The 26,141-nt window shown below is 42.5% G+C and overlaps 1 protein-coding gene across 1 annotated transcript in view; it reads right to left on the bottom strand.

Moving 5' to 3' along the window:
- LOC311247723 (uncharacterized protein) overlaps nt 1–26,141 on the bottom strand; it is a gene marked incomplete at its 3' end in the record, with an annotated part of 77,312 nt that overhangs the window by 1,447 nt on the left and 49,724 nt on the right. Inside the window, exon 4 of the mRNA XM_084338729.1 lies at nt 8,044–8,463. Coding sequence (XP_084194855.1) covers nt 8,044–8,463 — 420 coding nt within the window. The remainder of the gene's footprint in view (nt 1–8,043; nt 8,464–26,141) is intronic.

The raw sequence follows: 26,141 nt of genomic DNA, 5'->3' as shown, positions 1-26,141 counted from the left end.
ACTGTCTGACGTTAGCTACCGTTATGCAGAATCTTACCTGCTACTTATCGTCGGCCGTTCTGAAAGGGTAAAAAATCAGGATCTGGGTTATTTTATGGCAGAGACTCGGATCAAAGAAGTGGACACGAAGACAGAAGTTGCTTTGTTAGCAAGAGAATATGGTGGTTTACTGGTTTCTGAAGGTTGCATGAAAAAGTACAAACAGATCGATCTGTGACCCAATAATGGTGATGCAAGCTGTACGGAGAGGCAGGTTACCACATTGAGTGAACAAGTCTCGTTTCCTCCTGGTATATATTAGCAGTTCGTCCTACCAGATAGAGGTTTGGTGACAGATGGTGTGACAGGTCTGATCATTAAAGGCATGGTTTACCCATGTGATATTCGAGGAAGTGCCGGCTGGTCTAGCACTGTGGTGACTTTCTGCTGAGTCAGAGATTAAATATAATGGCAGAAAAAGGGATGATTTGTACTAGAGGGTTCTTGTAATAAAAGTTATTGTAATATAGAGTAGTGGAGTTTGAGATTGATTCTATCTATCAGGTCTAAGTGTTAATTTTATAGGGATTGGATAATCTATTTAGATAATCAACATAGGGATTGGATTTCTGTTTAGTGTCAAGTCAGCTGTTCACCAGACTGTGACCAACCTGCAGGCCAGTTGGTCTATTCTTAAACTGCCTGATCTGGAAGTCTGACCAGGCAGAATGTAACCTTTTAATTAGGGAGAATAAAACTAATATATTGCATGCGTCTCTGGTTCTATGTAAGATATTAATTAACCATGATATATTATGGAGTAATCTATTGGGCAAATATATGTGACAAATCTAAACTGTATGTTCCTATAAATATTTTAGGGAATGGAAGGGTCTACAAGCTCTCAGTGGTCAAGATCTATTTGTTACCTGGTCCCAGGACCCATAGTCACATTCCAAGTGGGGACCAGAGGAGTTTTAGATAGAAGAGCTAGTTTTAGATATTAGATATACATCTATCAGTTCCAGCATCTCAGCTCGGACATCCTTCAACAACAACATCGAGACCTCCAGGACATCTCTCTCAAGACACAACATTTTATAAGTTGGACTCCTCGTTATGCAGTTGTGGATGATGAGATGCTCCAGGTGAGCCATGTCTTCATCTTGGCAGCACACGCTTTCAACTCGAGTTTCCATCGGGATACAATATCTGCAGCGGCACCAGGCAGTGTTCCCGACACGGCCATCATCTTGCGCACCACTTTCTCCATCATCGTCCGGCTCGACAGGAGGAGCACGTCTCACTGCTGTCATTCTAATTGGCTCAAAGGCGTAGGCCACTGGATTTCTGATACTCTCTGTGGGTCTGTCCACCTCGTCAAAACTTTCCAGATCCATTCTAGCTACAGCCTCTAGGTCAATAGCTACAGCGTGCACTTCTCTGAGGTGGGAGGCTGCGGGCGCACCATCTCCGTGACGTTAGCATTTAACGTGAACAAACATGGCAGCGCACCGGTTGATAAATGCTACACGAAGGGACATAACAAATCGTTTTTTCTTAGAAACGGCTTACTTTTATAACGTGATTTTATCTGTGGTTTATCTAAATACTAATTTGATGCTATGATTATGTTTATATCGCCATTCATTTATTGATTGTCGTTACTCAAGTCTCAGACCTGATGACCTGAAATCCTTCCAGAATTGCTTCTACTTCACTTCCTAATGACACATTCAGTAAAGACCTATCCATCAGTTTACCTCCAATTCAAAAACTATAGAGTGAATAATATTAGTTCTATCTACTTTACATAGAACTTTACTTTACATTTAGTTCCTCATTAGGTCCAAGGTACTTTATTATGTATAAAAGTAAGGCGTTACATGCTCCGCTCAATAGGAGTTCACTCCACGTTGAATATGACCTCTCCTGGATACATCATTGGCATTGGGCTTTCCCCCAGATCTCAATATTGATCATTGAAAACAGGAAGAATGGCTTCTCGTTTACCTGGGCACACAATTAAATAATAGTACCTGACTCTACTTTTTCACATGTATATGCGTTAGTATCAGCATATTTAAACAAGGTTTCTGAAACACAAGTTAGTGGTGGTGACTAGTGGTCTCCACTCCCAGAGCAGACAATGATTGATGGTGACTCTTTGTGAACTGTAATACATTTGATTCCTAAAGATTGAAAATGTTCTGCCAAAGTGCTGCATTGTTTTAAATCAAGAAGTGTATTCCATTCAATCACATAATACAATATTTTCTATAGCAGTTGTGTCTAAGTGGAACTACAAGATTAGTACCTACGACTGCACAATGACGAGAATAAAATGAATACAAATGTATATTTACTTTACAAATGTCTATTCACTATGAACAGAATGTGAAAAATTAAGATATATCTTGAATGCATGAACATGTTACTTTGAGAGGAGTATGTGCTCCAATATATTCCACTCTGCACTATTAATCTATATATGCAGACATCATTGTAAAAACATCACATAAACATAACACTGCCTACATGGCACAATCTTGATGTAACTAAGAGATGTTCTGAAAATAAAAGATAATTTTCATGCATGGATTACTAGATTTCAACCACAATACAATACGTTCTCTTTCCTGGTTGTTAACTCTTTCAGTGCCACTCACGAGATTTCTAGTTTTTTTTTTATAGGTGGTTGCATGCCACTCACGAGATTTCTCGGAATTATTATTATTATTATTTTTTTGCGATCTGAAAAATTATTGCATCACCCGAGCCTACCCGAGTATAGCCGAGGTGCGCCGGTGATCACTGTGGAAAAAAGCGCCCCCTGTCGTCTCCCAGATGACATAAGTGATTTTGGAATGGACTCAATGAAAATGAATGGGGAAAAAAATCCGGTACTCCACATTTTCCAGTTCACTGATCCAGCCGGGGTTACCACAGTTCATTCTGGAGCCTCAGATCCCCGCGGATCATGGAGATCTATTGTGTCGCGTCTTCACAGCACTGACTGGAAAATAGTCTTTGATAATGCGATGGGCAGATTAGACACATAGCCATAATTTAAAACATAGATTAGGCGATATTAACGTTAACATTGGTGCCGATGGTGGCATTCAAGCGGTAAAACGGAAAACCAGGCGTGGCACTGAAAGAGTTAACCAAGGTGAAAATAGTGGAGCTAAAGCCTGGTCTGGTTCAACAAAGGCCTTCTGATAGCAGGTGGTCATAAGATTTGAAAATGTGTTTAAATAGAGGCATTGTACTGAATGTTTGCGTAGTTCTTTGTCTTCCAACATGGCTGCCTGTAACATAGCGGCCATTGTTTTGAACATGGCAAGGAAGGGACAACGGTTGCTATGTGCAAAACAATGGTTGCAATGTGTAGATATTTGAGAATTATATCAACAGGAAAGCCAGTGGAACAGTAATATGCTTTTCCAATGTTTCACATCTCAACCTTGGTGCTCAACCGAAAATAAAGGGCACATCAAAGCCTCTCTCTCTCTGATTGCTTAAAACAATCAATAATGCACAACACCAACACTTCACAAACACTGGTCTTATAATGTATGAGGGTGCAGGTTATGACAAAATACAGTATGCAATGTAAACACACTAAAGACCCTTTCACACATGTGCACACATGTGCATGTCAAATCTTGTTTTTAGCTTTATTTGAATGAGTTTGTTTTCGGTCTTTGTTTACAGACTAATCAAAAACACACTTGTGTGGACTTACAAAAAGAAAAGAAAAATCACAAATGTACATATTCAAAGTAAGCTCACACACAAAATCCAGAATCAGTGACCGAAAAAAGGAATAGGCTGAAGCACATGGTTATTTTTGCCTATCCTTTACAACTCTTAAAAACTAAATATAGATAGATAGATGCAAGATATAATTTTTTGAAAAAACAAATGTTTGATGTTTTACTCAACTGTACTCTTGAATTATTATTTTTTTTAATCTCCCTTGAGAAGTACACAACTTCAACCTGTCACTAAGACTATTCCATAGTTTAAAGGAAAACTCCAACATTTTGGGAAATTCGCTTATTTGCCATCTACCCTGGAGTTAGACAAGATGCATACCTTTTTCTTCTCTGTGCATGCAGTAGGAGTAGGAAGACGTTGGGAACTAGGCTAATGGAGGAACCTACTTCCAGTGACTGACGCTAAGCTAGGCTAAAGGTGCGTGTCTTCCTACTCCTACTGCATGCACAGAGAAGAAAAAGGGTATGTATCTTCTTGTCTAACTCCAGGGTAGATGCCAAATAAGCTAATTTCCCAAAATGTTGGAGTTTTCCTTTAACTCCCAAAATCGAAACACATCTTTTACATTAGTTCTTACTTTTTTACATGTTTGTATTGAATACCACTGAGAATACCACTGATCCTAATTAATTTAATTTCAAACCTTTATTTTAAATAGAAAAGGTTAAGGGTTCCCTCATTCACACGATGTTGAGTATAATAAGAAATATTTTAAATACATAATTATATCAATGTCATCATGGCAGGTGAAAAAAATAGCCAAGCGTACAGCGCATCAAGTTCCTCTGTTTCTCTCCCAATCACTCACTCACACACACAGCAAATTGGGGAACAAAACAGCATGCCTGTCCCCCCAAAACACACTGAAGCTCCGTTCACACCTGCACTGGACTCCTGACAATCTGCACATTAATTGGAGGGGCTGTATGTGCGAACGCAGAGTTTACCCTCCCAGCACCTAGGGGTGGGAATCGCCAGAGACCTCGCAATATGATACTATCGCGAATATTGCGTTTTTTTTTTTTTTATCACATTTCTTTTTTTCAACTGCAAAGTAAAACTTTCAACGTGTTTTATCTAATAAAATAAAGTTCAGTCTGTTCATCTCACTTCAATCATTTTTATTGCAGAACATGGTATTTTCTCAAGCAGACAGATGTAAACACTGTAATCTGTGTTGCATGTACCTGACAAACTGAACTGTTTGTATTACAGTCATATTCCAACTTAACTGAATGCACATGTGTGTGTGTGGACTACTGTACTATTTTTTTTATGAATAATTAAATATCGATACTTGGCGTCCCTGTATCGATACAGTATCGCGATACTACTACGTATCGATTTCCCCCCCACCCCTACCAGCACCCAAGTTATAAAACCAAATAATGCCACACTGAGCCCATGTCGGAACACAAGCAGATCATTGTTGGCAGAATTCACACAGCGAGCGAGTGGACGTATTGATTAACTAACCATGCTCCAACAACAATGTTGCTGATAGTTAAATTAAAGTGTATGGCTTTAGTCTCATCAAGATTTGAGTGAGTTTGCCAGATGCGCCCAATATGTTCCAAACAGTGTGGAGGCGAGCGCCGAGAACGAGACTGCAGCAAAGTCGTACGATTATATTAAATGTGTGCTTCTCAGTGTTTTAGCCTGTATGAAACTATTATTAAGTGGTCATCATTTGTGAAATAGTTCAGCTTTTCCTCAATAATGCTTTGCAACAGGAGATTTTTGAAATATCCAGCCAAGATGATATGCTGACCAGTTTGCTCCGATGTCTGACTGAAGATGAGAAACACTGTTTGCTCATCATCCAAAAACTTTACATAAATTAACAGTTTGAGTATTTCAAACGTTTTGGATGGATTGTAAACTATTTTGATACAGTTTCACAATGTAAAATTGAATGTATTGAATGTATTGAATACCATTGATCCTAATTAATTTCATTTCAAACCTTTATTTTAACTAGAAAAAAGTTCAGATTGCCCTCATTTGCAGCGATGTCGGGTATAACAAGAAATATTTTAAATAGACATTTAAATGATAATCTTCATACACAGGAGATATTGTCTCTTTCTGCGTCATGCCCTGCTCTACCTAGGAGCCACCCCTCTAAACCACATGCAGTATTTTCTACTGAAAGAATAGTTGGGAGGGAAGCAATCTTTCAAAACTTTAAAATGCATTGTTGCATCTATATTTAGCACATATTTGATAGAATTTCAATAGAAAATAAACAAAATAAAATACCATTACCACCAGACAGAGCATTGTTTGACCCGGAGGGAAAAAGGGCAGATGCTCAAGCACCCCTTAAGCCCTATGTGTGTCTGGTTACAGGCAGCCATGTTGGAAGAGAGACAACTATTGTTGGAAGAGAGGACTAGAGAGCAAGGCTCTATTTAAACCAAGAAACTGGTGTTTGAAGATGAGTGTCAGAAGTTCTTCTGATGCAGGGCTCGAAATTGCAACCGAATTGGCCACATATGCGACCGAAATTGTATCTGTGCGACCTCAAAATATAATTGGGAGCATTCGTGCGACTGCAAATAATTGTTCTGGTGCGACCCCCCCCCCCCCCCCCCTCCCCCAACGTCCCCTTCTCTGTACATTCGCTAGTTTGTCTGTCACTCAGTATGTGCCAGTGAGTTGACGGTGTCCATTCTAACCAATTAAACGTGAGCTTGACGTTCTTACATCGAATGCTGATTTTAGATTGGTTCAGTTGATGCAGTGTCCTCATGGCCCCTCCCCCTCACAGACCCGTCTTGTCACAGACCAGTCTCATTAGCACCGAAGATAGCAAGTAGTCTTTTAGTCTTAACCAAAAGATTTTAACCAAATAAAAAGCAGCAGCACTATTGCATAACTGAGTCATGTTTGCTATGTATTTCTTTCAATAAAAAAAATATTACATTATATATTGTTGGTGCTTCTTACATTTTGGTGGGTGCTCCTACATTTTTGCTGGTGCTCCAACCTTTTTGAAGTTGGGAGCACCAGTGCTACCAAGTAAAAATGTTAATTTCGAGCCCTGTGATGCAGATCACATTAGTTGGATTGCTGTCCAGGATGAATGTGTTAAGTATGTTGAGTTTTTAAGCAGATTCTTAGGGTTGAATGAATATATTGGTGCTTCTTTAAAGGGGACATGCATTACTATTCCTTGCACTATTTGGGCAACTTTACACAATTCCTGTGATTCTATGGAAGACATCTGTAAGGTTTATTTAAAAAGAAAATCATTGTCTTATATTTCTAATGGAGTACTCAAAAACATAATTTTCCAGCTGCAGGATTTCAGGCTGTTATTGGATGGGAGAGGTAATGCTCCGACGAGGGAGAGAGGAGAGATGCGTCCCCTAAACACACGCAGTCAAGTTTGTGTGTGTGTCCGACGAGGGAGCGATGGCACACACACATTTACACACTTCTGCAGTCCCTAAGGCTTCTCTCCTGTATGAGTGCGCTGGTGTGTCTTTAAGTGTCCAGTGGTTCTGAAGCTCTTCTCACACTGGTCACAGTAGTAAGGCTTCTCTCCTGTATGAATGCACTGGTGTATCTTTAAGTTTCCAGAGGTTCTGAAGCTCTTCTCACACTGGTCACAGTTATAGGGCTTCTCTCCTGTATGAAGGCGCTGGTGTATCTTTAAGCTTCCAGAGGTTCTGAAGCTCTTCTCACACTGGTCACAGCTATAGGGCTTCTCTCCTGTATGACAGCGCTGGTGTATCTTTAAGCTATCATATCTACTGAAGCTCTTCTCACACTGGTCACAGTTATAGGGCTTCTCTCCTGTATGAATGCGCTGGTGTATCTTTAATTCTGCAAAGGTCTTGAAGCTCTTCTCACACTGGTCACAGTAGTAAGGCTTCTCTCCTGTATGAATGCACTGGTGTATCTTTAAGCTTCCAGAGGTTCTGAAGCTCTTCTCACACTGGTCACAGTTATAGGGCTTCTCTCCTGTATGAATGCGCTGGTGTATCTTTAATGCTGCAAAGGTCTTGAAGCTCTTCTCACACTGGTCACAGTAGTAAGGCTTCTCTCCTGTATGAATGCGCTGGTGTCTCTTTAAGTCTCCTACTTGCCTGAAGCTCTTCTCACACTGGTCACAGTTATAGGGCTTCTCTCCTGTATGAATGCGGAGGTGTGTCTTTAAGCTTACAGACTGACTGAAGCGTGTTCCACACTGGTCACAGTAGTAGGGCTTCTCTCCTGTATGAATGCGCTGGTGTATCTTTAAGTGTTCAGATTGACTGAAGCTCTTCTCACACTGGTTACAGTTATAAGGCTTGTCTCATGCTTCTCTCCTGTATGAATGCGCTGGTGTCGCTTTAATTGTCCAGTGGTTCCGAAGCGTGTTCCACACTGGTCACAGTAGTAGGGCTTCTCTCCTGTATGAATGCGCTGGTGTGTCTTTAAGTGTTCAGATTGACTGAAGCTCTTCTCACACTGGTCACAGTGGTAGGGCTTGTCTCCTGTATGAATGCGCTGGTGTTTCTTTAAGCTGCCAGCCTCACTGAAGCTCTTCTCACACTGGTCACAGTAGTAAGGTTTCTCTCCTGTATGAATACGCTGGTGTTTCTTTAAGTTTCCAGAGGTCTTGAAGCTCTTCTCACACTGGTCACAGTAGTGAGGCCTTGACTCGTTCATATCTCCGCTTGTTGTTGGGGAGCAATGCAGCAATTGTACCTGGAGAAGAGAGACAAGTTCAGATCTTGTGTGTTTTGCATTCGTTCAGTTTGTATTTCTAAAGTTTAAACATGAATCTGCTCCAAGGGCAGTTATCTCAAGTATAAACATGAATCTGCTCCAAGGGCAGTTATTGAAAACTGGCCAACATTTGCCTGTTTCTTATCCAGCATATTGCCACCTTATACATACAGGGGGTCTCAATATACCGCATAAACACACAAGTACTAACGTGGCTAATTACAATTGCTAAAATAGAATGCTCGAATTGGAAAATTACACTGATTTCTGCATACGCCCCTAATTTGTATGACGCTAACTTTTATGCTGTGCTGTACTCCGTAGTAGTAGGAGCGGGACGTCTCTCCAAGCTGGTGGAATTGGAAAAGCTTCATGCCACGTTGATCTCTTCTTTGCAGCACAACTACTCTAGTCGACTGGAGCTTCAAATTAAGGTAGTGAAAAAAGAGATTAACTCCATTTTAAGACAATCTGAATTTCAGATGCACAGAACAAGACAGCACTACTACTTTCACGGCTCCAGGCCTAGTCTCCTACTTGCTATGAAGATAAGTGCCAGTGAGCAATTTGCGGCTATCCCTTATTTTGCTCTTTTTTTTTTTATTCCAACCTGTACAAGTCAGAGGTGGTCTTTGATCATACCAAGCTGGAGGACTTTCTTAATCAACCTACCACAGATCTCGGAAGATAGTGCTAAACTGTTAGCTGCACCCATCACACTGGTTGCATATCCGCAATCGCCTCTCTAAGTTCAGACGGCATTCCACCGGAACTCTATCTTGCATTCTGGGATGTACTCTGTCCCTTATTACTCTCAATGATTTTACACTCAATCAAAGAGGGCAATTTTTCCAGAGATGTCAATATGGCGCTTATATCCGTTTTACTCAAGAAAGATAAGGACCCCACCGAATGTGGCAGCTACAGGCCCCTAAGTCTCCTCGGAGCCGATCTAAAGCTATATGCCAAGGTTCTAGCCACTCGACTTCAAAAGCATACGTTAACTTTTTTTGCACATAGCACTGGTGCTACAGAGGTTGATCGTTTTGTAGCACAGGCCAAAATTTTGTAGCACAAGTATAAAATGTGTTATATTTGTAACAGTCACAAATGTGCCTATTTTATTTGTGTTATTTAGTTGCAGTGCCATGTTTGGCTGTAATTTTCATGCCGACAAGTTTACGTCACACAGCCAGACTCGTTACGTTTTTGGAACTCACAACACGCAACCTAAAACCCCTTCCTCTCACAAACCGTTGCTGCAATTGTTTTATGTTGCATGATGATCACGAATACATTTATTATGTATTGTATTTTTTATGTTTAAATATCAACATTATCTGTCCACCCTCAGTACATTTACTATCAATATAATATACTCGTCTGACTTCATCTGATCTTTTCAAACGCACGCACACACACACACACACACAGAAGGGAGAATGCTCACAGCCGCCAAAAAATGTATTGCCTCAAGTTGGATTCACCCAGACAAACTCTGCCCGAAGGTATGGATTCTTCTCACCTATCTTGATGTGATCTATCTGGAGATATCCACTGCACGTGTTATAGGGGTTAATGAATCTAATATCGTGATCTGGTTGGCTGCTGTTGCAAAGCTAAAAGAGCGCATATACATTTTTATTACTGAATAATGCATTATGTATGTAACTCACGTTGAGGTCCTGTGGTGAGGGGGGGGGGGGGGGGGGGGGGGCGAGTGTCCATGTATTTTGGTTTTTCTTTTTTTGTGTTTTTTTGTATATTTAATTATGTATATGTTTTGGGCCCCTTTGGCTGTGGGTCTGATGGTCGCGGGCTCGGAATGGGGGGGCCCCTGGTTCGGGGCCTCTGCGAGTCCTGGTGTTAAAGAGGCATGATGCTTTGACTCTCTGGGGCGCCGGACTCTGGGTCCTCGAGGGTTGGGGATCGTGGCTGCTGTGTATGGTGATGGAGGGGGCTCAAGATGGTCACTATACAATCTGTCTCAATTATTGTCTCGTCATTATTATAATAAGTTATTGTCCTGTGATGTCTTTTTATGTATTATTATTGTATTGTGATGAGTCTCATTTCATGTGGGAAAATTTTTTATAAAAAAAAATTTGATAAAAAAAAAGAAAACTCCTGGTGAATGTTTTCCTCAATCTGACAACATTTACCGCTCCCTCATCAACCTTCGAGTTTCACCCTGAGGACCCCAGAGTAAAGCGGGCCATACTTGTGCCAACATGAATTTGAAGGAAATCTTAATATGAGTGGTGTCTAAAATGTGAGTTTTTTTGTGGGGAATTCAAGTATTGGCTTATTTATTGGATGGGATAACTCTAACCTACATCATTTTGGATTTCAAAATGGCAGATTAACACTTTGGTTGCCTTGGGTTAAATTAATGATATACCATAGATTGCCAGCGCTATTTGTCTATGGTGAAAGTCCCCTTCTTTGCAGGGCTATAACTTTTTAAATTCTATTGCTACATTGCCATTATTAGGGCCCATTCAAAGTCCTATATGTATTGTTCATTGTGTAGCAACGTTAAACTTTTTCATTCACATATTCATAGTAAAGTATGGTCTAATGTATAAGTATGTTTTCATCTCTTTCTGCAGCTTTCTCCAGAACGTGATATATAGCCCCAAATGCATTATATTGATGATGAAATACAGTTTGATGGCAATCAGCGCGATATAAAAAATTCCAACTAGACGTACTTCTAGAAGTTACTACACGTCATCTGATGTTGACCGGATGGGCGAGGGGGCGTTTATAATTCCGTGGGCAGCGTTATACCAATCATCTAATGTGGGTCAAATGTTGATAATATCAGTTATTATCGAAGACGGTAACGTTACACGCTGAAACTCACCCCAGTCTCCGCGCGCCGTTGGGCGATCATCGTCGAGTAGAAATTTTATCATTATGGGATATATTATTACCCGGTCCATCTCCAGCTTGTATAATGGTATATACGTCCAAATCATGTTGTTTATCGAGTTATTGGCAATCGATCGCTATGTAGAGTGACGAGCTAGAGTCACGGGACATGTACCGAGTGGCCGGAAGCAATACGGACGTCTAGCAAAACCTCTAGTGCGCTTCCTGTTAAGCGCTTGCGCCGATCGGCCACCAGATGGCGCTCCTGAACCGCCAGAGAGCTCAGTGGGTCCTGCTGGTGAATCTCAGGCCAGCGGAGGGACATTATGAATCCGATCGCAGATTTTTGAAATATTGATATAAAGACGACGTACAGCGTCCCCCGGCAACTTTAGCATGGCCAGCAAAGACGTCTAAAGACGCCCCCTGGCAGTCAAAGTGTTAATGTTCGAAGCTCGTGCCATCGAACGAAGCTTCGAAGTATTTAAGACAGCCCTAGTTTAAACTTTACAGCACTGACAAAGTTGAACAAAGTGCTGTACAAGTCCCACAACATAAAAAAATTATATATAAAAAAAAAGGAATTTTTTATTTTTTATTTTGAAGCTTCGAATTAAAATAAAATCTCAGCCCCGAAGCTTCGAATTCCAAAAAAAAATTCGAAGGTCAGCCCTAGTAACAGTACACGTATCCGTACTGAACCGTTTAAGTACTGGACCTTGTACTTTTGCGTGCAGAATTTAATTCAAAACAAGTTTTTAGGCCAGGTCTTGCTCGAAAAAGAGATCTTTGATCTCAAGTGACTACCTGGTAAAATAAAAGTTAAATAAAAGTTCACCCCTTCCCAAAATATAACTTGCGAAAAGGGCCAGATGTTCGTTCGGCCCACACACACAACACAGAGATTACCTGTAATTTAGCATAGCCTCATAGTGTGGCGAACGCACACACACATCACCCCTGAGGGGAACATGGAAAGCCAAATAAATAAACTTAAACTTTCCCCCACTGTAACGAAACGGAAAAACCTTTACCGAACAGTGACTTCTCGTTTGGGATTATAAAAGACTGTAAAATGGAGTATCAGAGAGCCATGAAGTCTGCTAAAACTGAGTATATCTCCAATCTTATTTCTAAGAATATTAGCAAACCCAGGGTTCTATTTAATACTCTCGACTCTCTTTTAAACCCTCGTGATACTGCCCCTGTTGTACCATCGCCTGCTCTCTGTAATGATTTTTTTAATTTCTTTGCTGACAAAATCTTGTCTCTTCGGTCTGCACCCCCTCTTGCTGCCCCCGACCCCTCGGTTCCACCTGTGTGCCCAGCTGCTTTTGAGGAGTTTAAACCCATATCCTTGTCCTCACTGTCTGATGTTCGTGAGTTGCGGCCCACAAACTGCAGTGTTCCCGCTCTCCTTTTAAAAGAGGTTCTTGATTTTGATTCAGTTGGCTCTTTTATTCTTGTTTTGGTGCATGCTTGTTTTAGTTCAGGAATTTTTCCAACTTCTTTTAAACACGCTATAGTGCAGCCACTAATCAAAAAAACAAACTTGGACCCTTCTGTTCTCTCAAATTTTAGGCCCATCTCGAAAATGCCCTTTCTGTCCAAAGTGCTGGAGAAAGTGATCTCCATCCAGCTACATCTAAGGGGAGTTTCAGTCGGGTTTTAAACCTCGTCATAGTACTGAGACTGCTCTTTTAAAAATGTTCAATGACCTTATTTTAACTGTGGACTCTGGGTGTGATGCCATTATGGTAACACTGGATTTGACCGCTGCCTTCGATACGGTGGATCATAAGACCCTTTTATCCCGCCTAGAACAGTGTGTTGGCATAAGAGGTGCTGCCCTTAGGTTAATTCAGTCGTACCTGACTGATAAGACTTTCTCTGTCCATCTGGGTGAATTCTCCTCAAATGTGGCCCCTCTTTCCTGTGGTGTTCCCCAAGGTTCCATCCTGGGTCCAGGGTTTCAGTTAGATTTTTTTTTTGCAGGTCTGAGTGTCCGGTAGATTTCAATCTACCGGACAAATGGGATAAATTCCGGTCAGAGTTTATTGAGCTTAAAAATAATTGATAGGCCTATATAAAGAATGACATCCTCAAGGCATTTATAATATTTTAACTTAAAACTAGGCTACGTTTGCGTATATACAGTCATTAATATATTCCAAATAAAATAAGTCCCTCGAGACTTCGTGCTGCTGCCGACTTGAGGTGTCGGTGGGCAGTCTGCCCGACATTAATAAACAGCAGTCTGTTATAATCACATTTTTATGAGCTAACGAATTCCGTTATATTGGACATTTGTATTAATTATATCAAGCGAAGAACTGAGAAATTTGGCAGAGGGAGACGGCAACATTATCGTGGGTTTGCGTGATGTATATCTCCACCTCCCAACGACTTGGTGCTGGTCATAATGTCCGGTGAAAATAATTCCCTCTAAGCACAATTTGATTATTTGAATTGTATTAAAATAGGCTAAAATTAAATAGCCTATGTGTAACTGAGGGGTACAATTCCCTGACTGTATTGAGAGTATGGTATCATTAAACGACTACTTAGTTATGTACTTTAATTACTGGCCATACAGTACACGGTATATCTGGTGAACACCCACACAAGAATACGGCTTGACAAAGAAAGTTCTAGTTAGAGGTATTTATTATTAGAGCAGCAACGGTAGGTTACAGATTGAGAATTATGATTGCGCTTGTAAGGCGAAGAACACTTAAGTAAGTCAAGAGCGTAAGTCCATGAGCATAGTAAGATGGGTATAACTGACGCCACCTGTAGCATAAGAATTACATAAGGCACACTCGTAGTCAGCTGGAGACACTAAGGGGTTCCCTCCGGTTGTAAGCCAGCAGGGTAGAGGAATGTTCGGGAGCAAAGTCTGGATCAACGCGGAATAACGAGGCTCCAGATACAGGAGCCAGTGCAGTAATCCCTTGGTCCGTAGACAAAGCAACAGCTATACTCCAGTATGCACGACAGCATGGATGAAAGCTAGCCAGCCTCTGTGGTCCTAGAGGCGGGCTCGATGGTGCTCCTCACAGGGTAGATCCCACACAGCAGTGGGGTAGACGGTTCTCTGCTCCAGCAGCCACAGTACCAAAGCAATATAATCCAGCCGGAAAAGGCTCTGCATTCGCCGGTGTAGGTTCTCCGGTGTACATATCCAACGGTTCTCGTCTAGGACTCCTCGGGTGGTGGCGCGAGTTTAGGCCGCCCAGCCTGGATAAGTGCACTAGCTAGAGTACGACGAACCGGTGGTAATGATGGTCACGGAGAACGGTAGCCGCACGATACACTATAAATAATAGACTATTACTTCACAATAGAATAAGTCGAACTCGACGATACAGCGTTAAACTCTGACACTTTAGCTATCTATTCGCACGCGGTTCTCAAGGCTCTATTCAGGGGCAAAGAGGCCCACTTCACGGCACGTTGTATCATGGTGAAGGCTTCAACGTTTAGGTACTCAACCACTGCTGTATCCACCTGCGACGTATTTATACGTAAAGTGAACAATCTAGTGCCAACCTCAGTTCTGTCTCGTATTACTGCGCAAACATGGACATGCCTTGGCGGTGGCTTTGAACTTGCCATTGGGGGTATGGCCGTTGGGCGTTGGCGCCTAGGGGTCGCTGTCCAATAAGAGAACGAATATTATGGTCTGGCCTGTACCTAGGTAAAGGGATATTCCGTGTATATATACAAAGAATATACAAGGGATATCAGACGATATACAAATATTATACAAGGTATCTCAAGTAATAAATATATATATTCGGTTTAATCTGACCCTTTGTAACACTATGTGATGAACGAAACAATCATTACATTTGTTTCATCGTTGCTTCACCAAGCAGCCGGTCTAATAATGTTGTCAGCGCGAGCTTGCTGCTGCTAGATTTGCGAGAAGCATCCAGCTGCAGACCCGCAGAGCAGCTGTGTTTTCAGGTCTGGTCTGGGGACCGCTCAGCAGCGCCCCCCACCCAACAGCTGAATTGCCAATGGCTGAATTGGAGTACTGCACTGTGCCGGCAAAGCTGGCGGGTTCTGTGGGTCTGCAGCTGCATGCTTTTCGCAAATCTAGCAGCAAGCTCGCGCTGACAACATTATTAGACCGGCTGCTTGGTGAAGCAACGATGAAACAAATGTAATGATTGTTTCGTTCATCGCATAGGCTATTTAATTTTAGCCTATTTTAATACAATTCAAATAATCAAATTGTGCTTAGAGGGAATTATTTTCACCGGACATTATGACCGGAGAGATTAAATATGTTGAACGTCAACAGATTTTGCCGGTCAAATACCAGTAATTACCGGCTAACGGAAACGCTGCCTGGGTCCCTTGTTATTTTCCTTATAAATGCTGCCCTTAGGTTCTATTCTACGCAAACATAATGTCTCTTTTCACTGCTATGCGGACAATGTCCAAATTTACCTTCCTCTAAAAGTAGAATGCAATAACTGTCTTGAACCTCTGCTGGCCGCTCTTGCCGACATTAAGATTTGGATGGATCTAAATTTCCTAAATCTTAATGACGGCAAGACAGAGGTAATTGTGTTTGGGCATCTGGACCGCTTGGGAAACTCGGCTGGTATTTTAGGGCCCCTCGATGCCAAAAAACTAAATTCTATAAAAAGCCTTGGTGTCACTTTTGACAGGGATCTGAAATTTAATAAACAGATTGGGTCTGTGGTTAAAGGCTCCTTTAAACTAAGGCTCCTGGCAAAGATAAAGCCCTACCTATCTCCCAAAGACCTGGAGAGGGTCACTGGAGAGGGTCACTGTATAAATGTGTCCTTACTACATGGTGTGGTGCCAAAAAACATCAAAATTAGGAGAATAATACCCATATATAAATCAGGTGACAAAAATAGTATTAATAATTACCGTCCAATATCCGTGTTACCAACTCTATCCAAAGTTTATGAGAGTTGTGTACAATAGATTAAGCGAATACACCACCAAACTAAATATACTCACCAATTCACAATACGGCTTCAGGAAAAAGAGAACAACAAACATGGCAATACTAGACCTCATAGAAAAAATACATGATGCCATTGATCAGGGTGATTGTGGGGTGGGCGTTTTCTTGGATTTATCAAAGGCCTTTGACACCATTGACTTCACTATTCTACTTGGGAAACTACACCATTATGGCATAAGGGGTCTGGCTCTAAACTGGTTCAGTAGCTATTTACATGGTAGGCAACAGTACGTCGATATAAAAAACAAATCAATAAAAATGGACATCAAATATGGGGTCCCCCAGGGGTCAATTCTAGGGCCTTTACTATTTATTCTCTATATAAATGACTTTGTCAACTCATCTGAACTTCTGCACAAAGTAATATTCGCTGATGACACTAATTTGTTTCCGTCACATAAAAATCCACTCAAGCTACAAGATCTACTCGACACAGAACTACAAAAAGTGGACACCTGGTTTAAATGCAACAAATTATCACTAAATCTCAGCAAAACAAACTTTATTGTCTTCCACTCAAATTGGATGCGCACACATCACATGTGCATACAAATAAATGGAAAGGAGCTGTCAAGAGTGGTGTCCACAAAATTCCTGGGGGTCATCATCGATGAGTCACTCAACTTCAAATGCCACATAAAATATCTACAAATTAAACTGTCCAAATATGTTGGCTTATTCTGCAAAATACGTCATTTTCTTCCCTTGCCTGCCCTTCTCACTTTATACAAAACTAGAGATGTTCCGATACCATTTTTTTCTTTCCGATCCGATTCCGATACCTAAGCTTTGGGTATCGGCCGATACCGATACTTATCCGATACCAGTGCATACATTAAAAAAATAAGAAAATAAAAAAAATATTATATAAATTATAAAACTTTTTTTTTTTTTTTTTTATACAGCTACTGTTTATATACTGTTTTTTTTTTAGTAATAACTATAAAGTTTTATTCAACAACAGGTGATTGTATAGATTAGTATTAGTATCAGTAATTGAAAACTATCTCAATGAGTTCACCCACGGAAAGGTTGTTGGCACATTAGTTCCACACGGACATTATTCGTTGCTGCACTTGCTTCCACAAGAAGGCTCCGTTTAGTAGCAGAGGCTCTGTTGTTGTGATTTTTGCACAATAAATATTCAACATTCTCTTTTGAGACTCCGCCTCAGACTCTTATCATTTGGCACTAAAAGCTAAACATTGTCGCCGATATGGCTGTCCGCAACATGTCATTAATTGTGTACGCGACGTGCAATTGTGCAATGACGACGTTACCGTGAGCTAGGTTAGCTAGCATCAGAGCTACCGGTATATGGAAAAACTAACGTTACTGGTGACATTGTGATTTAACTTGGAATACTCCTTTGCCAACTTGCTGTACTTTGCTTGCAGGTCTGCAGCCATTATTGCTGATTTTTTTATTTGATTTGAAGTCTTTATTTCGAACATGCAATGAATACAACAAACAATAACAAAAAAGAAAAACAACTCAATCTGCATGTTCGAAAAGGAGTAGGAAGAAGTATACACTTCTGCTGGATTATGAATAGCCCCAACTTTAGCCAAGGTAACGTTATGGCTAAACCTTTAACGTTAGTTAATGCTAGCTTTCGGTTAGCTGTTCAGCTAATGCTAATAACATCAGAGCTCCCCGTCAACAGCGCTCTGCCGGGACGATGGCATTTTAAGAAAGTATCTGCTCTGCTGTTAAAATGGCAATTGACACTTTAATTCACGGTCGATTAAGCACACGTTTGTTTTATAATGCTCACTCAGCGAGTAGGGTATATCTACAGAGCCCAACGTCCGCAGTGTTGTTGATAAATTACGTCATATGGTATCGGAGCGCAACATTAGAGGGTACTCGCCGATACCGATACCAGCATTTTAGGCAGTATCGGCGGCATTTCCGATACTGGTATTGGAACAACTCTATACAAAACCCTGTATGAACCCCTCATTAATTACTGTAATGTCATATGGTGCAACACATACCCCAGCCATCTCAAGAAACTAGAAAGCTTACAAAAGAGGGTACTACAGGCGGTTAGGTGGTCGAGCGGAGATTGCGTTCGTCACCAGCCCCGGAGCTGTGAGCTTGGTTCGCCTGTTCGAATCCAGCTCACAGCTCCGGGGTTGTCACCAGCTTGGCTGGCCGTCTGCACTGATACAATTGGCTGTATCAGAGGGTGGGAGAAGCTGGCGGGGTGGGTCCGGGTCGTTGTAAACAGCGACTCCTACAGTTCGGTCGGGGCGCCTGCTAAGCGCGGATTGGACGTGAGGGGGATAGTGTGGTCCTCCCACACGCTACGCCCTCTCAATGAGAATCCGCGCTGCCAGGTGAAAAGAAGCGGTGATTGGCTGGACGTGTGTCGGAGGAAGCACGTGGTAGCCTCCACTCTCCCAAATGATCTGACTGTGGGGGGTAAAGCGCAGCGACCAGGAAGGGACTGGGAATTGGCATACGACTAACATTGGGATGGGAGAAAATCGGAGGAAAATGGAGGGGGAAAAAGACTAATAAAAAAAAAAAAAAAAAAAAGAGGGTACTACGAGTGCTGTCATGGTCCGGGTATAGAGCGCCCTCAAAGCCTCTGTTCCATCGCTTTGGTCTCCTGAGGCTCGCTGAATTTAACATTCATCAAAACGCATCAATTATGTATCAAGTTGTCAACAACATGAATCACAGACTGTCTGAGCTTGTCCCAGTCTGCTAACTACTGCACATCCACAACACAAGAAATAAGCATCTTATATTTGGCAAGAGGAGAAGGCTCAATTGTGCTAGCCTAAGCATAGCATGCAGGGGTCCACAGATCTGGAACAAGCTTGACGAAAATTTGAAAATGACTAAAACCTTTAAAAAAATCACTGAAAGAGGAACTGCTTAAATCATATCTCTAATTAAAATGATAACTTAGGAATACAATTGTCTGTATTATGTATCTGTTATATGGCAGTTAGTAGGTAGGTGTGTAAACCTACCCACGTTGTATTGTTTTGTTTTGTTTTTTGTTTATTGTTTTGTTTATATTCTGTTTTCAGGCTCCCTCCAAAAGCTTTAAATAGCTTCTTGGGAGACCTGGCACATGCACACAATTTGCGACATTGTTATATCACTTGAGGATACTCACATGTAATGTATGGTGTGTGTGTGTGTGGATAAATTCATTCATTCATTCATTCATTCATTTATCCATGCGTTCATATCGCCAAGGCTGGACTACTGTAATGCTCTATATGTGGGCCTCGACCAGCTCTCCTTACGACGCCTGCAGCTAGTGTAGAATGCTGCTGCACGCCTCTTGACTGGCACTAAGAGGCGTGAGCACATCAGACCAGTGCTAGCTTCCCTGCACTGGCTCTCTGTTTGTTTCAGGATTGATTTTAAAATTGCTATGTTTGTTTTTAAAGCCTTAAATGGTCTGGCCCCTCAGCAGGGCTCCAGACTAACTTTTTTCACCACCGTCCCAGAACCGTCCCGAAATACAATTTTAACCGTCCCAAAGTGAATGTAACCGTCCCAAAAATCAAATGTCGTTTCTTTACTTTGGTTTTGTCGTCTATAGTTGTTATTGCCATTGATTGATTGATTGATTGATTGAAAAGTTTATTAACAGATTGCAGAATGGGTACATTACAGTACAGCTCAATACATACAATTGTTAAGAGGATGCAGACCTGAGAAAGACTTTCGTCTTGTTTCCATCAGGGTCCCCCATTTTCAATTCATCAAATGACACACATGACATACAGATAGACAGTACTGCTACATCTATACATTTATGACATACCAGATTTTCAAATACAGTACTGTTTGTGATACTAAAAAAAATCCAGAAGAGTATATACATTTGACATAGAAACTGTGCATTGGGGGAGGTTGGGTAGGTGGGGTGGGGCTGTACATTGGAGGTGGGGGGGGGGGGGGGGGGGTTGGGTAGGGGGGGGGACACACTGTACATTGGAATACTGACATACATTTGACATGGAAACTGTACATTGGAGGAGGTTGGGTAGGTGGGGTGGGGTTGGGTGGGGCTGTACATTGGAATACTGACAAAGCCATGCTTGGTCTTTATTGTACAACTGGGTTAGGACATTTGTAGGGGCCAGTTTTGAATTGCAGTCTCCCGTAGGTGTTCTTTGAGAGTGTTTTTGAAGGTGGGTAGTGATTTACTTTCCTTTACAGCTTTGGGTAGGGCGTTCCACATTGTTGTGGCATAATTGCGAAACGTGTTTAGTCCCTTGTTTGAGCCGAATCTGGGTTTTACATGATTTGTGGAGCTCCCTCTGGTGTTGTGATCGTGGTATTCACTGACCTTTGGGAAGTATTTTGACATGTACATGGGTACCTTGGTCGTGTAGTGTATCTTGTAGACCAGACCATAAGAAACACCATTCAGAGAAGGGGAGAATAAATTGATTTAGTCAAAAGGCTCCCAGGTGGAAAGATTTCACAAGAATAATTATGATTAAAAATAAATAAATATATATATATAAAAAAGTGTTTAACAAGGTGCTAGTATAGGGATATTTGGTCACGGTGCTGTTATAGTCAACCAATTGGAGCCATGTTGATTATTCCTTCCATTGGAAAATATATTTAAATGCATTTGTATTTTATTTCGTTTTAGTTTTTTTTGTTATTACAAATGTGTGTGTTTATGGTTGAAAATGTTAGAGATAAATAAAGATCAAATCAAATCTAACTGAATAAGTTATCTTTCTTCTAACAAGAAAGAAAAACGTAGTTTAGCTTTAAACCAATCATGCCCCGATCGATCGGCCACCGATCGTTATCGGCCGATACTCAGTATAAATATGCGATCGGTGATCGGTGATAATGCTTTATTTTCGCCGATCGTCAAATCCGATTTCACTCGTTGTCGCTGAGTTCTGTCTCAACACCGGGTGGTGCGGCGTCTGCTCATCCCTCCAGCACGCATGTAAACACGGGTCTAGTAGTGGTCTACTCTAGTGGGACGGGACACGGGAGGACGGCGTCTCCATGAGCTAACGTTAGCTTAGCTACCGTTACAAAATGACCCAGTCAACTATTCACTTTTAGTTTAATACATGATGAGGCATTGTCTAACCGAACGGTATCTAGCCGGCCAGCTACCGATAGCTCCTGACATCAACAAACGCTCCACAAAGTCTAGTAGAGTGTATGATACCTGTTAGCTGTTAGCTCACGTTAGCGCAAGCTAGTTCACTGTTCAAAACGAAATGTCCCATTGAACTAAATAATTCACTGAGGCGTTGTATTAACGTTATATATCCGGCTAGCAGTAGCTACAGATAGCTCCTGATATCAATGTCTTATAACACTGATTCGATGCGTATTCGAGCTGAGGGCTTGTGAATGTGATTTAACGTTATACCAATACTAGGGTCCAGCTGCAGCGCCGGAGAATCCTTGCATCGAGGCTACTCGAGTATAGGGTCCAGGTGCAGCTCCGGAGAATCCTGGCCGTAGCTGGAGGCTACTAGAGTACACACAGACAGTTAGCCCCTTTCGTGACTTTCGGTTTGCAAGCCTGGGGCTTTTGTGACCGCAGTCACTCGCTTTCGCATCGGGATCATCCAGGAAAACAACAACCAAGCGTGATCGCAGGGCTCGGGGTGTCAAAAATATATCAGATCTGAATTTCAAAGATACCCAGCGTACAATATGGGTTTAACACAGCTTCACGATGGGGTCTGGAAGCTCGGAGTTGCTAATAAACAGTTTAAAACATTGTTACTCGAGTAACAAAAGAGTAAGAAAATCCCATATGTCCTAGTAGGAATTACCACTAGGAGGCTGACGTGAATGGTTTTTCCCAGTCGGAAGCTGGTTCTTCCGCTTCTTCCCACGTAACGTGAACGTGGCATTAGCTGCCTGGTGCGCATGCGCTGTGACACCAACGGCGGAGATGGACGTTCGGTCTGTAAATACCACTCGTCGAGTAACAATGTTTTAAACTGTTTATTAGCAACTCCGAGCTTCCAGACCCCATCGTGAAGCTGTGTTAAACCCATATTGTACGCTGGGTATCTTTGAAATTCAGATCGGATATATTTTTGACACACCCCGAGCCCTGCGATCACGCTTGGTTGTTGTTTTCCTGGATGATCCCGATGCGAAAGCGAGTGACTGTGGTCACAAAAGCCCCAGGCTTGCAAACCGAAAGTCACGAAAGGGGCTAACAGACAGTGGAGCTTGTTGCGTGGTGGCGATGTCTCGCAGATAATACAAGTACAAGTCTAATTATATAATATATATATTTTATAAAAAAATATATATATATAAAATACAATTTTATTTCTTTTAATCAAAAACGATCTGTATCGGATCGGTATCGGCCGATATGGCTCACGACGATCGGTATCGGTGGCAGAAAACGTGATCGGGGCATCCCTACTTTAAACTATATAATGTCATTGCGTCCAGAGATTCCACCTTTGATAACTAAAGTAATGACACTTGTCCCTTAGATCGCGCTGTCCTCCTGGTCGATATTGATAACTGCTGCTAAAATAAAATAAGTCCCGAGTCGAGACTCCGTGCTGCTTCCAACGAATCCCAATAGTATGCAACTGCAGATCCGCAGAGCCAGGGGCGCTTTCAGGTCCGGTCACAGGCCCGCTCAACAGCGCCCCCCACCCAACGGCTGAATTGCCAATGGCTGAATTGGAGTATTGCACTAGCCCTACCTAATTAATTACCTCACAAACCGTAATATTTTATTGCGAAGAGAATTACATCGCTGCAGATGCTAGCAGTTAGTTGACCATGGAGATGGTAAAGTACTACAAATGTAAACCATTTGACATTTTTTACAATTAAACTGGGATTGTGCAACTTCAAGGTTCCTGTAGGAGCCATATATGCAAGTTTCAGTATTCTCTGTGGTTTATGGTGTTGTATTGTTAGTCATACTGTCACTTTAGGTGGTTGGGGTCGTGTTCACTGAGGTTTGGCGGGAATAGTAGTATTCATATGGGATTTCATTCTCCTTTTAACTGGTGTTGACATTTTACAGAGAGAAGGGGTGAGCTCAGGGAGCGTATATTTTCTATTGACCACAAGAGCGCAAGTATAGCTAGTGCGCATGTATTGTAAGAGCGCAAGTAATGCATGACTGCAACAGTATTCGTTTATGTATGTACATACGTGTGTTTCATTAAGCATATTCTGGACGTGGAACTGAATTATTATACAATGCACATCACAGTGTTTATACTCCTCTGTTTAGCCCCTCGCTGCCTTTTTATTGACAGCCTACTAATGTTGTCACGATACTGGAATTTCTAACTTCGATACGATACCTTGAAAAGTATCGATATTCAATACCACAGGGAAAAGATTTTAATCTTTCTTAAGACTACAGGCCAACAACACCAGGCAGGTGTGGGCGGGCGTCAGGAAGATCACTGGGTTCAAACAGCAGGGCACAGCTGTTGAGGGCCCCCCAGAGCGTGCAAATGAGTTCAACTCGTTTTTCAACCGCTTTGACCAGAGTGGCCTCCCCACACCCCTCCCCCCACCCATCGACACCAGTACCAGATCACACCTACAAAGCACCCCCCCACCCCCCACCCACCCATCAGCACCGGCACCCCACCCCCAACAGCAGCAGACTGCCTACCAGCCCCAACCCTGACGATCACAAGCAGTGAGGTCAGTAGGCAGCTCTCCAGGATTAGTGTAAACAAGGCCAGAGGACCGGACAACACCAATCCCAGGGTGCTCAAAGTATGTGCGGAGCAGCTGGCAGCACCGCTCCAGCATCTTTTCAACCTCTCCCTGAGGCTGGAGAGGGTGCCCCAGCTCTGGAAGACCTCCTGCATTGTCCCGGTGCCCAAGAAGGGACGACCCAGCACCCTCAACGACTACAGGCCAGTCGCTCTGACGTCACACGTCATGAAGACGTTTGAGAGACTGGTCCTGCAACACCTCAAGCCCCTGGTGCGTGACTCCCTCGACCCCCTGCAGTTTGCATACCAGGCAAACATCGGGGTGGAGGATGCCATCATCTACATGCTCCACAGAGCGTACACGCACCTGGAGAAGCCGTGCAGCTCAGTGAGGATTATGTTCTTTGATTTCTCCAGCGCCTTCAACACCATCCAGCAGTCACTGCTAGCGGAGAAGCTCTCCGCGATGCAGCTCTGGAGCACGGCTTGGTGGCCTGGATCAAGGACTACCTCACTGAGAGGCCGCAGTACGTCAGACTAAAGGACAGTCAGTCTGACGTACTGGTGAGCAACACCGGCGCCCCCCAAGGAACTGTGCTGTCACCCTTCCTCTTCACCCTATACACCTCAGACTTCTGCCGCAACTCAAGCGGGTGCCACCTGCAGAAGTTCTCAGACGACTCCTCCATCGTAAGCTACATCACCGACGATGATGAGGAGGAGTACAGAGCCCTGGTGGAGAGCTTTGTGGGGTGGAGCAACAGCAACCACCTCCAACTCAACACCAGTAAGACCAAGGAGCTGGTGGTGGACTTCCGGAGGGGCAAGAAGAGGCCCCCCCCGATTCCCATCTCCATCCGAGGGGTGGATGTGGAGATGGTGGACTCATAAGTTCCTTGGGGTACACCTGAACAATAAACTGGACTGGTCGGACAACACAGAGGCCCTCTACAGGAAGGGACAGAGCAGGCTGTTCTTCCTGAGGAGACTCAGGTCCTTCAATGTGTGCAACAGACTGCTGCAGTCTTTTTACCAGTCTGTAGTGGCCAGCATCCTCTTCTATGCTGTGGCATGCTGGGGAGGCTACATCAACTCAAGGGACACCAACAAGCTCAACAAGCTGGTGAGGACGGCTAGCTCCGTGGTGGGAGTCGAGCTACCTAGACTTGAGGTGATGGCAGAGAGGGGGATGATAAGGAAGCTGGCTGCCATCATGGAGAACCCCTACCACCCCCTCTACGACAAGCTAGTCAAGATGAGAAGCTCGTTCAGCCACAGACTCATTCCCCCCCCGACACTCAACTAACCGCCTCGGACAGTCCTTCATACCAGCGGCCATCAGGCTCCACAACAGTGGGCAGCGACTAGCAGCCTCCAGGCTCCACAACAGGGGGCAGCGACAGCGACTGCTACCAGACATTGACCTGGGACTTATAGGAACCCAAGGAGGACAACCTACACTACCTTAGGCATACTGCACCTTATGTGGATACTGTGATACTGTGAATAATGTATATTTTAGTGGATAGTAAATTATAACACTACCTTATGCATACTGCACCTTATGTGACACTGAATAATGTGAATATTTTCTTCAGCTAGTCAGATAGTAAATTATATTGACCAAATTGTTTACACTGCCTGTGTTGTTTTTACTACCTGTACACCCCCCCCCCCCATGCTGCTATGATGCCTGAATTTCCCCAAGGGGATCAATAAAGGAATATCTTATCTTATCTTAAAATGTTAATTCTTTATAACATTTTTATTTTATTTTTATTAGCTTTTGTTGCTGGTCGATTCTCCTCACCTTCTCTCTGGTATTATAAGCGAAGAGAAATATAACACTTTTAAAACCCTTTGTTTCTCTTTAGATCAGACATTTAAAAATAACTAAATTATCTAATCTAATCTTAGAAATTAAGTAATGTTAACACTTTGTTGTTAGTTCATGCCGACCGTTGAGTGCCGCCAACGCTATATAGCGTTTGTTTGTAGTATTTTTTTTTATTGGCGGTTTGAATTCATATTTCATCAATCGAGCCTCAGGTTAGTGTTGCAGACTCTCTCTGAGC

The sequence above is a fragment of the Notolepis coatsorum genome (assembly GCF_963971535.1).
Source record: "Notolepis coatsorum genome assembly, contig: SCAFFOLD_273, whole genome shotgun sequence".
Taxonomy (NCBI): domain Eukaryota; kingdom Metazoa; phylum Chordata; class Actinopteri; order Aulopiformes; family Paralepididae; genus Notolepis; species Notolepis coatsorum.
This window is presented reverse-complemented; position numbering and strand designations above follow the sequence as displayed.